The 12,910-nt window shown below is 39.2% G+C and overlaps 1 protein-coding gene across 2 annotated transcripts in view; it reads right to left on the bottom strand.

Moving 5' to 3' along the window:
• Positions 1-355: 355 nt before the first annotated feature.
• MED14 (mediator complex subunit 14) overlaps positions 356-12,910 on the bottom strand; it is a 73,411-nt gene continuing 60,856 nt past the window's right edge. For both annotated transcript variants that reach the window (XM_044235625.1, XM_044235624.1), the window contains 7 exons: positions 11,620-11,802; positions 10,430-10,665; positions 8,073-8,252; positions 7,434-7,541; positions 5,651-5,776; positions 5,057-5,249; positions 356-2,506 (listed from right to left, as the gene is read on the bottom strand). In XM_044235625.1, coding sequence (XP_044091560.1) covers positions 2,433-2,506; positions 5,057-5,249; positions 5,651-5,776; positions 7,434-7,541; positions 8,073-8,252; positions 10,430-10,665; positions 11,620-11,802 — 1,100 coding nt within the window. In that variant the 3' untranslated portion in view covers positions 356-2,432. The remainder of the gene's footprint in view (positions 2,507-5,056; positions 5,250-5,650; positions 5,777-7,433; positions 7,542-8,072; positions 8,253-10,429; positions 10,666-11,619; positions 11,803-12,910) is intronic.

The raw sequence follows: 12,910 nt of genomic DNA, 5'->3' as shown, positions 1-12,910 counted from the left end.
TCTTCCTCTCTAATTCTGAAAGTACTTCTATACATTCTGAAACAGCATTTCAGCAAATGAAAAAAAGAAGCTGGCAAATCAGGACCAATTTCTTCTTTCGAGATCAAAATAATGCTAAGCCAGACTACAGTCCAAAATGTCTCCATGCTAATTATCTAGAGAGAGTTGGTAGTTCTCTGAAACTTGTATAAATTTTATTACCAAAATTACTAAAATTACACTGAAAACACCTTCAAAGTTAAGACCCCAACTACCTATCAGAAAAAAAATTACTATGGGCATCCAGTCCCTTTGATTGAACCTGGGTAACAAAAGAGGCAAAAGACATGGTTTATGCTGAAACCTAAGATTTGAATGCTAGTGTTTTCAAGCTTTAATAAAGTATATTTCAATTCCAAGTACCAAACATATCAAAATTCATATTCATGGGTTTATTCTTACGCATCGAAAGCAAATTCTGCTCACTGAATCCTATTTTGATTTGCACGAGGCATTCAGAGACGAGTTATATCAGGAAAAAAGTGTCCACTGAATGCATCGTGTTTAAAAAATACAATTAACGTTTCAAAACCACACTTAAAAAGAATACCTGAAAAGTTTACTCTTTTCATAAAATTTGAGACAATATTATCCTGCTGATAAAAATACATTTCTTGTATATACATGTAGATTTCTACATGAAAGAAAGGATTCAGCTCCAAACAGAAAAGGGCTGACCCTTGATAAAGACATGTTAGATTGCCAAACTGATGTGATTCCCATTTTAAGGAGAACTGAAAACCGAAGGATAAAAGGTAAGTTAAAGGAAGGATAAAGTCCAGTCACCTGTTCCTAAACAGTGGTAGAGCTGGGCGAGAAGCAGGGGATAAAGGTAGAAATAAGACAACGAAGAAAGGCAAAGAAGGCCTGCACTCTGACCAGAAGTGAATGGAGAATCAAGCGAAGTTGAGAACAGATACAACATAGCTGCAGTGAGATGCCTGAAATTAGAATTTGGTAGTTGATAGTTAACAGAAGCTCAAATCGTCTTAAAGTGGAATTAGAGTGTCTACAATTTACTGGAGAGCCAATATTCCTGTGACCAAATAACTCAGTACAGTATTATCACATAAAAAACTTTCCCAAATAACATTTGGTCATCAGAAGACCTTTGCTTCTCTTCTAATCACATTCTTTGAAGCTTAAAAAAGTCCCTGACTCCCGGGAGAGACAGCACGGTGCTCCAAAAAGAAACTCTGCTGAGATGTGTCAGTACCAGAAACTCCACTTGACCCTGGACGGGCACCGAATCTTGGATTCTTCAAAGTGAGGGCACTGTAACCAGGTTTCTTCCAAGCGAAACACTTTACCGTTTTGTTGACAATGAATTAAGTTAGGATTGTTTAGAACAACCCCAAGCGTGGTGGGGAAGGCAAGGGCGGAGAAGTTAAGCAAGATAAAGAAATGTCACAGAAATTTCATGCAAGGGTAGAACATTCAAGTTCTAGGTTTCCTAATTCATGCTGTATGCAGAAGTATCCTGTAAACTAAATTTGCCTAACAGAAAAGTTTCCGTATCTTCAACGGATGAGAATGATTGCAGTATCTGAGATCCTTAATCAATACGAACTACCGCTGTCTCTTCTCAAAGACGGGTTCACCTTGTTTTTTACTCGAATCCTACACTAAAAGACAACTACAGTGCTACACGTTCACCACAAATCAAGTTAGGAATGTCTGAAGAAAATAAATTAATCTTGAAACAAAGAAGATGTTCTTGGTCAAATTTCAGACATTATCATTAGAAATTAATTATTGGCTCCACCAGGTGAAAGATGAAGGGAGGCCAGGAGAAGTCTATAGAGCTGATATACACACAAGTGAGTGTCACTGTTTGTTTTGTTCTTTTTTTTTTAAACCTAGTTTTATTAAATATTGCTTCCTTGGGATGTGTTTATAACAACTCCCAGAACATTTTCATGTAAGGACTCAAAGCGGGCATATTAAAATACAGCTTCAATATAAAGTTTATCACAGTTTTACAGTATTCAAAAATGACAGACCTGCCTTAAAAAACAAAACGAAAACCAAAAAAAGGACTATTACACCCAAAACATAAGAAAACAATTAAATAAACAAGTTTGGCATTTCCATAACTTTATAGTATAAAACAGAATATTAAATCTATTACTGGCAAGCGGACACCGATGTTTTACCTAGCTTGAAATGTGTCCCATTTAAACATACTATACAAGTTCACTATACAAAAAAGATTGATGGTCTTTTTGATGAAAGAAGTGCACCCTGAAAATTTTTGCCAGTTTAGAATATTTAGCTCTTAAAGTCAAAAAAGTCCTTTTTTAAACTGAAGGCTAAATTCTTTTTTTTTTTTTTTTTTTTTTTTTGCTGTTTTGTCTCATTTGTCAGCCTTCCTGGTTTAAAAACAATAGTGTCTATGGACGCCCACCAGGGGGCAGTGTAAGATTAGCCATTAAATCACGAACAGCTGCAAATATTGTGCATTCACCTGCAACAGAGAAAAATGGTCATTAGCTATTCGCAATACAGGAAAGATGCTGTCAACACACTGGTGGGGGTAGGGATAATTAAATCTAAAATCAGCAAGAACTTCGAGGGTCAAAATAAAAGACTAAAGTTTAACTGCACAGGCTACAGGGGATTGAGCTTCAGTGTTATGATACTTGGTTCTGGTTGTTTTTCTTCTCAGGAAATTCTGGGCAAGTCCAAGTTAGGTTTGAATTTAAGGAGAAATGCCTTGAGTTTCTCCACTGAAACACTGGAGCATTGGATAAGCCTTTAAAATTGGGTTTCGATGCTACTGAGAGTTTGTTTATGCATTCTGAATCTAATGAAAAGATCGAGTTTAGATTTATGCATCAGTTACAACAGCAACGATGTCCTTCTAATGTTGCTTTAAAGGCTAGGTAAAAATGCCTATGATCGCACTGTCCAACAGAACTTTCTGTGCTGATGGAAATACTCCGTATGTGCACTGTGGCTCCTGAGTACCTGTCATGTAGCTAGTTTGCCTGAGGAACTGAATTTTAAATTTTAGTTAATTTTAACTAGCTTGAATTTAAATAGCCACATGTGGCCAGTGACAGTTATATTGGGCAGTGCAGTTATGACACATTTTGGATTTTTCTCAAACGTAAAGGAAATGATCAACTTCTGGAGTTCAACTATATCAGCTAATGAAAAGAGAGTGATTCTTAAAAGCACTTCACTGGAAGGGGAGGAAGTAACAGGTACGGGGGGGCGGGGAGGGGCGCTGAAGTATATGGCACACGGACAATCCAAAAACAAGACTTGTTGAGGGCGGGCAAGTGGGGGGAGGCTAAGGACTCATCCTTTCAATTTCCCCTTTGCTCAAAGAAACCAGAGACCCTGCCTCGTACTTCTTCTGAACATTACATAGACTTAAATATAATAAACCCAAACCAGCTATAAATAATATTAACCAAAAGCTGGGTCCCTTTCCTGGCACATGGCCTAATGCTACAGTGAGAGAACGGGAGGCCTCAATGGAAGAATGGCCTTCTGGCAAAGGGTGGGACGTGCAGTGACCCTGTGCAAGTTACTGCAAGCTTTCCTCCAACTGTACAGAGAAAAAATGAAACCCCAGGTTTGCTCAATCTAAAGTAGACATTAAAAAAAAAAAAGACTAAAAAAGTAAAGAAAAACACTCCCCAAATATCCCAACAATTTCTCAAATAAAAGGAAAAGTTATATCCTTCTTTTTCCTTTTTTAAAAACACATTTTCATTATTGATAGGTAGAAAAATGTGTCTGATCCCAAGAGGATCAAAACATTCTTTCCTTTTAATTGTAAATTCCACAAGACATAGTAATGATAATCATCTGCTTGTGAAGAAATGGTCTTATCATCAAAGTTCTACTGGACTGCTACTTTGAAAATTCTTTTAACTTTAAACTTTGTTTCTGAAGGACCTATTTGTAGCTGAAAGAAGAGATAAGTCAAAGGATGAAAGCAGAAAATTTTAAGAAGTGGAAGAAGTCTTACAGCAAAGGAAGCATACCCTTCTCTACTGCCCAGTGCATTCCTTGTAAACTCTATGTGAGTGAAAACTTGCCTACGTATATACAATATGGAGAAATAAATAGCGAAAAACAATTTCTCCCGTGATTCCTGTTTCTAGTAAAATTTTAACACTGTGGTACCTAAAAAATGTTTCAGAGAACAACTTTCCCTCATTTAAAAATGTAATTCTGTTATCATACATCCTAAGCAGAAAGCTAGAGGACTTCCTTAATAGTAGAAATAAACAAATTTTAATTGAAATTTAATTTCCTTAAAATTAGCAACAAGCAAAATGGAAGAAAAGTGCTCTTTTTGTGACCAAACATTCACCACTGCTAGGAGTTGTGTGTTCCGTGTAGGCTACCACAGTGTGGAAGGGACCTGGTTTACCTGCCAGAAACATCCAGGATTCCTCGAAAATGTTGTCTGAGAGCTTCATTGTGCACTTGGTGAAAAGGTTCACTTGCACCCGCCTGACACTTATTAAGAAGCCCAAAAAGCAGTGATGCCATTTGTATCAGCTTTTATTCTTCACAAAACATTTAGAAGATACAGAACTTTGAATGATAATATTCTATTCATGATCGAACCATGAAATATGAGAAACCGACATGCATTTCAACTGGTGATGTACAGAGTGGCAGGTATCGATGGTAGGGCAGGAATTCACAGCCATGAAAAAGTCTATCGTCCTAACCTACAGTTCTGTGGCAATGTGTGCTAGAAATACAAGCTTCTGGCATTAGCAACTGGGTCAGTCCCAATAGTAAATCACTAACAAAAATGAGGTCCAGGCAGCAGAGACATGGACAAAAATGAAGAACCAGTGAGAAAGGAAGAAAGCGACAGGCAGACATTAAGAGGGCCACAGCAATCAGCGCTCTATTACTAGGATTGGCGGCGGGGGGGTGGGGGGTGGGGTGGGTAAGGTGGGAGCAGAGGAAAGATGGAGGAATCTCTCAAAAGAACTTTTATAACATATATGCAATAAAATATCATCTACTGGTCAAGTACCTTGTCGTGGTGGGTTCATCTCTGCAAACCTCTTCAGAATGTTGCTGACCATCATGGGAGCAGCAACAGAAGAGTTCTGCTGTCTGGGAATGTCTGCCTGTTGGGTTGTACCTGAAGCCATGTCATAAATGATTGGAACTATAATACTAACAGGTTCTTGGGGAGGGACCGACGTTTTCTGAGTTAGTTGAAGCTGAAGACACACAACACATACAAAAAGAATAAAAACGTAGTAAGAAAATAAAACATTTGCCTCCATTTATCAAAGGTATTATTTACTCTATCAGATTAAGATACCTCGGACATAAGAAAACTAGAGATGACAAGAAAAGTGACAAACGATTGAATATTATGGTTAAGATGCAACTGTGCCACACAATTATCTAGTTCAATATGTTTCTGTTATTACTGGAAGAATCGGGAGTACATCACATCTAAGCTGACAATTAAGGAGTCTGAGCCTGTGTTCACAGTGACAGTTAACTCAAGTAATCCCAGAGTTGTTCTATTATCCTCACATGGCTTTTTCCTGAGGGGCTCTGCACGTGTGCACGCGTGCACACACACACTCACACATAATCGGGTAGTACTTACAAAAAATAGCATTTTGGATTTCAGCACCACAGCAGGCGTCCCAGGGGGTGCAATGGGCGGTGCGCTGGGAGGGATCGTCAGGCAAAACTGGACGTTCCATTTTAGCTGTGTTGCCTGGTCAGGAAACTGTTTTTGAAATCATGATAAAGTCATATGAACATTTAAAATTACACTCTAGTATAGGAGTCTGAAAGGTCAGGATCTTATTTTATATAATCTATTATTAACAGAACATAAAATGACAGCCTGCATTATTTCAAAGAAAACGCATACGTGACTTCCTACATGCAAAGTCAACTCCACACCTGTGTGACGTGTTCCCCTGTCCTTTCCTCCCGCTCCTTTAATTCCCAAGGCCTACAGATTCTGCTTCCTTGGTGTCTCTGTCATCCGTTCCCACCTCTCTACTTTGACAGATGCAACCAAGCTCCAGGACTGGTGATTTCTCTCGTGGCCCCTAATGGTCCCCTCTGGTGGCTGCCTCTCCCAGTTCCACCATCTATCACTGCCAGAAAAATGTCCTTGAGCATGGTTCTAATCGAGCTCACAAATGTTTAGCAACATGCAGTGACACATGTTGTTCCTTTCCTTTACCCTACCAGGACCAAGACCTGGTATTCAAGGCCCTTCTTAACCGATGCCACCTAGACGTCCCAGCCTCAGTCCCAGCTCTTTCTCTAAAACATACTTGTCAAACTGTGTTAATAATTTCAAACTGTGTTCACTGGTGTTTTTTGCCTTTTTTTTTTTTTAAAGATGTATTTATGTAGTTTGGAGAAAGAATGCTCATGAGCAGGGGAAAGGGCAGAGGGAGAGAGAGAGAGAGAATCTGGAAGCAGACGCCCTGCTGAGTGCAGAGCCTGAGGCACGGCTCAATGCCAGGGTCCTGAGATTGAGACCTGAGGCAATATCAAGAGCCAGCCATTTAAGTGACTGAGCGACCTAGGCGCCCGCACTGGTGCCTTTTTGGTTGTTGTTTTCGCCACATTTCCTTCAAAATTTCAAATGGGTATCTTTTTGATATAAATGTTTCCTACATGCTACTAGAGCAGAAGCCAAATGTTGAGACTATCAGCAAAGGAACACTGCTGTCCCCAATATTAACAGCAAAACACCAACTGGAAAAAGGAGCGAGGTATTTGGAATTACCCAAAGCAATACTGTAAACATTTGAATGCAAATCCTGTAAGCTTGGAAAAATATAATCAGCTGCCACCTGGATTCCATCTATATAATTGTATACTTTCACAGGAAAGAAGAGAAATTCATCTCCCCAGGGAGGACAGATTTTTTGATAAATGACATTAGGGGAATTGGGGGCATCTGAAAAAGACAGATCCACCCCTCACATTTGACACCAAGGTATATTTTAAATGGATCAAAAATTTAAAGAATTTTAAAAAACAAATCCATAACAGTACTAAAAGAAGCCACAGGAGCATCATTTCAGTATCTAGGAGCAGGAAGAGTGAATTAAATGTATTTGCTTTTGTAAGAGGTAAGCCACTGGTAACTTGCGTTGCCTGTGGGGAGGGTGACTAGACGGCTGGACAGGGATAGATGGGAAATTTCCCCTGTATCACATCTTGATCTCAATTCAAAAGATACAGAAGGGCTGTGTTACCTATTCAAAGAAAAATAAAATCTTAAAAAATAAGAAGAGTGTAAAAGAAAAACAGAAATACATAAATAGGTGAAAACCAATAAACACTGCTCCCACCAACTTCAACCTCTTCAGACAATCCTTGTTATATATAGAAGTATGCGCGTCACTCTAACTTACCAGCTCTAGCTTCATAATATGCACACAGTCCCTGAGGATGTGTGTAGGAGCTCCTAACAGCTTGGTGAAGGCTATTAATGTATTGGCTTTAAACGGCGGTCCTGCAACCTACAGGAATGAATAAAGCAAGTTACTCCACATTCTACTTTGACTCTTTTTGTTATGGTACAGGCATACTTTGGAGATGTGAGTTCAGTTCCAGCCCACCCCAATAAAGCAAGTATTGCAATAAAGTGAGTCGAGTGAGTTTTCAGCTTCCCCAGTACATATAAAAGTCATGTTTATCTATTAAGTGTGCAATGGTATTATGTCTAAAACAATGTACCCATCTTAAAAAATACTTTATTGCTAAAAAACACTAACTACCACCTGAGCTGTCAGAGAGTCACAATCATCGGTCACCATAATAAAGAAAAAGTTGGAAATTTTACAAAAAGTACCAAAATGTGACAAGGAGACATGAAGTGAGCAAATGCCGTTAGGAAAATGGCCCTGATGGACCTGCTTCATGCAGGGTTGCCACAAACCTTCAATTTGTTAAAAAAACAAAAACAAACCAGTATCTGTGAAGCAAAGCAAGATAAAGTGCAATAAAACAAGTTATGCCTGTATTAAAACTATGCATTAAGAAACACATACTCTTGTTTCAAAGAACTTCTCCAAAACTTGAAGTTCATCAGGTTTCCACTGTCCTGCATTTTCAGGTGTCACTTTGAGCTGAAGTGTTTGGTTGGTTTTCGGACTAAGGGCTACTCTGCATTTCAGGGCATCAGTTTTAAACATGATCACTCCAGGTTCGTTGGAATTTATCAGCTGCAGCTGCAAAACATGAAGGGTGCATCAAGTTAGTATGTAAGACAAAGAGGAAACGAAAACAGAGAACTGTTTCAGAGGGAAAACTAAAAATTGATACCTGCTCCCAATCAAAAATATCTAGGCCCTGAGAACCATCAATTGCTAACATCCCAAAGAAGGAACTATAGATGTCTCTCGAAGGAAGAACATAACACAACCTACAGAATATTCTTGTAAAGTAACAAACTTGAGCTACAATTCAGGAGTTAGATTTGTAGGGTAGACCAATATTATAGAAATGTGAGGGTCAAAAGGACATGTTAAAGAATTCCAAAGGGATGCAATCAGCAAAATCCAGACTGTGAGGAACTTGACACAGCAACAGATAAGGCTGCTTCAACAAATAAACTGTGTGAGAAGAGATGGAGCGGGAGTCTCCAGTTTGAGAGAGACATAAACTTGTTTGGTTACTTCTTTATTTTATTATTATTTTTTTAAAGATTTATTTATTTATTTATTTGACAGACAGAGATCACAAGTAGGCAGAGAAGCAGGCAGAGAGAGAGGAGGAAGCAGGCTCCCCGCTGAGCAGAGAGCCCCATGTGGGGCTCAATCCCAGAACCCTGGGATCATGACCGGAGCCGAAGGCAGAGGCTTTAACCCAATGAGCCACCCAGGCGCCCTTGGTTACTTCTTTAGACCGTAAACACCGTGATAACTTGGGAACTCTGGACACCAACTAGCTATCTGATGATAAAGAAATTGTCTTTATGGATAAAATGAGGTCTGGGACTTGCTGTCAAACCATATGGGAGAAGGAGCTATAGAAGAAACAAGACTGACAGGAGTTCACTGTTGAAGGCAGGTGATAAGAACACAGACGTTCATTATATTCTCATACTATTCTACTCTCAACTTGCATATATGATTAAAATTTTTCACAAAAAGTTTTTAAAAAATGGCACAGTAGAAGAAAACAATAAAGAGCACCATTACAAAATGTTGGATCTGGGTTGGGACCTTATAGCTGGCAAATTTTTCTGTAAAGTAATGGAGAATAAATATTTTAGGCTACATGGTCTCTGTCACAACTACTCAATGATGCCATCAGAGTTGATAGCTGCCATCAACAATATGTAAATTCATATATGTGACTACATTCCAGTAGAATTTCATTTACAAACAGGTGGTGGGTAGGAATTGCTCCCCTCTCCCAACCAGGGCCAGTCATTTATTGACCCCTGCTCTATCATAACATATTAATTATGCAGATGAGCAAAATGAGGTTCTAATGCCTGAAAGCTTATGTGGCTTCTACGTGGCAAAAGAAGGGTAGATCACAGGTCTCATAATGATTTTTTAAAATGCTAATTCATTCAATTTATGTTAAGACCTCTATTATTTTCAAATCTAAATATAAAGGTTGCAGAATAGCTAGGTGCCATCCACGGAGCAGATATTTTAAACATTCGCCATTCTACCTCATTAACACATACATGTATCAAGAGTTATAAATAATATGTACTGAATAATACCAAGACATTACACTAAGGGCTTTATAAGAAATACCTCAAAGTCCCACAATTGTTATGAGTTAGGTAAATACAATTATCTACCATTATCAAAAAGGTAAAGGGATTTGCCAAAGCTTGTACTAGCTGGTGGCATGGACTGGGTACAAACCCAGACAGACTCTAGAACCAGGGCTATCAACTCAGAACTATTTCCTGAGGATATCACCACAGGACATAAGTCTTTTTCTGACTTTTTCTATATCAATTCAGCTGTTCACGAACCTTGTGATCATAAATAATTTTATTTTAATGGAGAATCCAATTCAAAGTCAGCTTGCCTGCAAGAGAATTCCAGGAGGCCAACAGCTGCTTGTACGCTACTCTCTGCAAAGGCAGATTCTGGGAGCATTTTTCCCATGACACTGTGGGGATGCTGTAGGACCTATCTCTGGGCCTGTCAGCCATAGCACAGGAAACTATAAAATGCAGGAACATGTTAACTTAAGAATGGAAAAGGAAATAGTGGGGTCCATTTTTAATGCTAGAGCAGTGTGGAAAGCACAGTTCCAACAAGCTAGCTAAAGGAAGTGAGGGAACATCATTTTAGTTCACATGCTGTTCCGTGGGGCAATTTATTAGCACCATCCTTTGACAACCATCACTGAGGAGTTCATTAGGTACCCATACCGTTTCTTGTTGAATAATTCTTTGAAGGTGCCGTCTCATGATCACCGATCCAAGGAATCTCTCAAGCGGAGAACAAAGATAACTACCTGCCAGGCCAGGCACAAGGCCTGGTGTTGGAGAGGGCAGCAGTAAAATGTTCAAGGCACTGTGAGTGAGGATGGTAGGTATGGAGGCTGCCCAAGAGCGCTGAGGTAGTTTACGAGGTGGAGGCATGTTTGTTGGCAAAGTCTGGGAACCTTTTGGGAAGGAAAACATGTCATTTCATTCACAAATACACATGGTCCCACTGTTCTATTTTGCTTTTATCATAAATCTTTGCTACTCTAAAGCAATCCATACTGTTTTCCTTACTCCTTGTGGCATAACAATCCTATGTTAGCTTCCTGTTAGCAAAATGTCCAGGATTCCTCTCCCTATAGCTGGGTTCCTTGCAAAGTGACTTTGTAGCAAGACCTTTGAGAGACGGAGCCCATTTCTCTTCCTGGAATCTGGGCTGGCCCTGTGACTTGCTGTGACTTAAAAGAATGCAGGGGAAGTGATGTGGCACCAGCTGCAAACCTAGGATTCCACTCACGTTCTTAGAACCCCGCCCAGCCATCAGGTGAACAAGCCTGCAATTAAGTATGAGACCACAGGGAGCTGAGGAAGCCACGCCACCTGGGGCCATTTTACACCAGCCAGGCCTCAGCCCACACAGGAGCTGACGATAAATATACTAGTGAGCAAAGCAGAGACTGGAAAAATCACCCAGCTTGGCTTAGCCTAAATCACCAACCTATGGAATGGTGAGCTAATGTAAGATTGCTGTTCTAAGTCATTAAACATTACCTGGCAAAGCTAACTAACATATGTGCACAATTCTGTTCTGTGTTAATTTGTACAACCTTGTCAGTTAACTTGAGGTGTCCCTCAAGGTCTAGTTTTGCAGCTAAGCTAGTAGATATAACAGAAGCACTAGGGCTCACCTCATAAGACTTCTGGAGGAGACATTTCCCTCTCCTATATTTTGCTTTAACTGTGCAAGTTAACTACCATTAACCAATTTACTAAGTGGATTAAAGTTGAAGTTATTAAGTATCTCCATTTAACAAGCTGGTCACAGCTTTCAAATGTGAGGATGGAAAAAAAAACAACAGGACATCATGTGGAGGTTAGACTAAAACAGACACAAAAATGGTGATGCTGCTCACTTGTTCCAGCTCGAGGGGAATGAGAAGCATCTGGTACTGGAGAATGTAGTGATGGGTTGGCTGGTGACATTCCAGGCATGCGTGTTGCTGGTGAGGGGCCGGACACTTGAGGAGACCCTGGCCAGTTCCCAGCTCGTCCACTTGGTGACACCATAGTGTATGGAGAACTAGGGTCCAGGGTTCCTATAAACAAGTGAACAGATCGTTTTCAAAACCTGTATTTTAATAACTGAAAAGTACTTGACACCACTGAAATGCTTGACACTTTACAAGGCAATCATTTTTTTTCCTTCCGCTATTTCACTAAAGTATGCGGCTTTTGTATGTGGCACACCTGAATCTCTATTTTGTGTAGTTTATGGACTTTTTAACATGACTCAAAGTTAGAAAAATATAGAATGAGAAATGATAAAGGGTACCTTCACACAAGCTTCAGCATGTTCAATGTGTAACAATCTACACACTACACAACAACCTATTTTCAAAAACCTATTTGCAAACGTCTTTGAAAATGTTGAGCAAAAAAATCTCAAAGCTCACTTAAGGGCAGAAATCTTTTATTTTTCAAGTAACCCTGACAAATTACGTTTTTCATTCTACCCAAGGCTGAGGAGAGGGAAATTTTCCCTTTTCTTTCTTTAGTAAAGGCTACGCTGACTGAGAAATGGACCACGAATCAAGTCTTGAAAGCAGTAACTTCCTGAATCATTTGATTATTTAAATTTCATCCCGCAGTTACCTTTAACGTATTACTTATGCCCCTCTGTAATCAAAACATAAACGGAGAAAATACTTTTACCATATATCAGAGAGTAAATGATCCTAACTTTAAAGTCTTATAAATTGGTAAGAAAAAACACAAGAACACAGAGGCAGGCATAAAATAAGAAATACCTAAGACTAGTGAAAGAAAAAAGGTTTAACTTCATTAATAATCAAATAAATGCACATTAAACAAGAAGATACCATTCTTTACCTATCAAAATGACTACGATTTCTGAAAGTCCTAATACCCTGTGTTGGCAATGATGCATGAAAACAGACATTCTTGTCTGATGCTGGAGGAAATTGGTACAGCATTTCAGGTGAGCAATTTGCAGTATGTTTCAAAAGCTTTAGAATTTCTCAAACCCTTTGAGACAGCAATTCCATGTCTAGGAACTTACCTAAGGGAATAATCATGTGAACAGAGATGACACCATTTGCCGTTGTAAAAAAAAAAAAAAGGAGACATTCTAAACATACAATAGGAGGGCAGTTAAATCATGGTATGTCAACAAAAGGGAATACT

Source organism: Neovison vison, chromosome X (genome assembly GCF_020171115.1).
Source record: "Neovison vison isolate M4711 chromosome X, ASM_NN_V1, whole genome shotgun sequence".
Classification (NCBI taxonomy): domain Eukaryota; kingdom Metazoa; phylum Chordata; class Mammalia; order Carnivora; family Mustelidae; genus Neogale; species Neogale vison.
The sequence above is the reverse complement of the archived record's forward strand: the minus strand, read 5'-3'. Positions and strand labels throughout refer to the sequence as shown.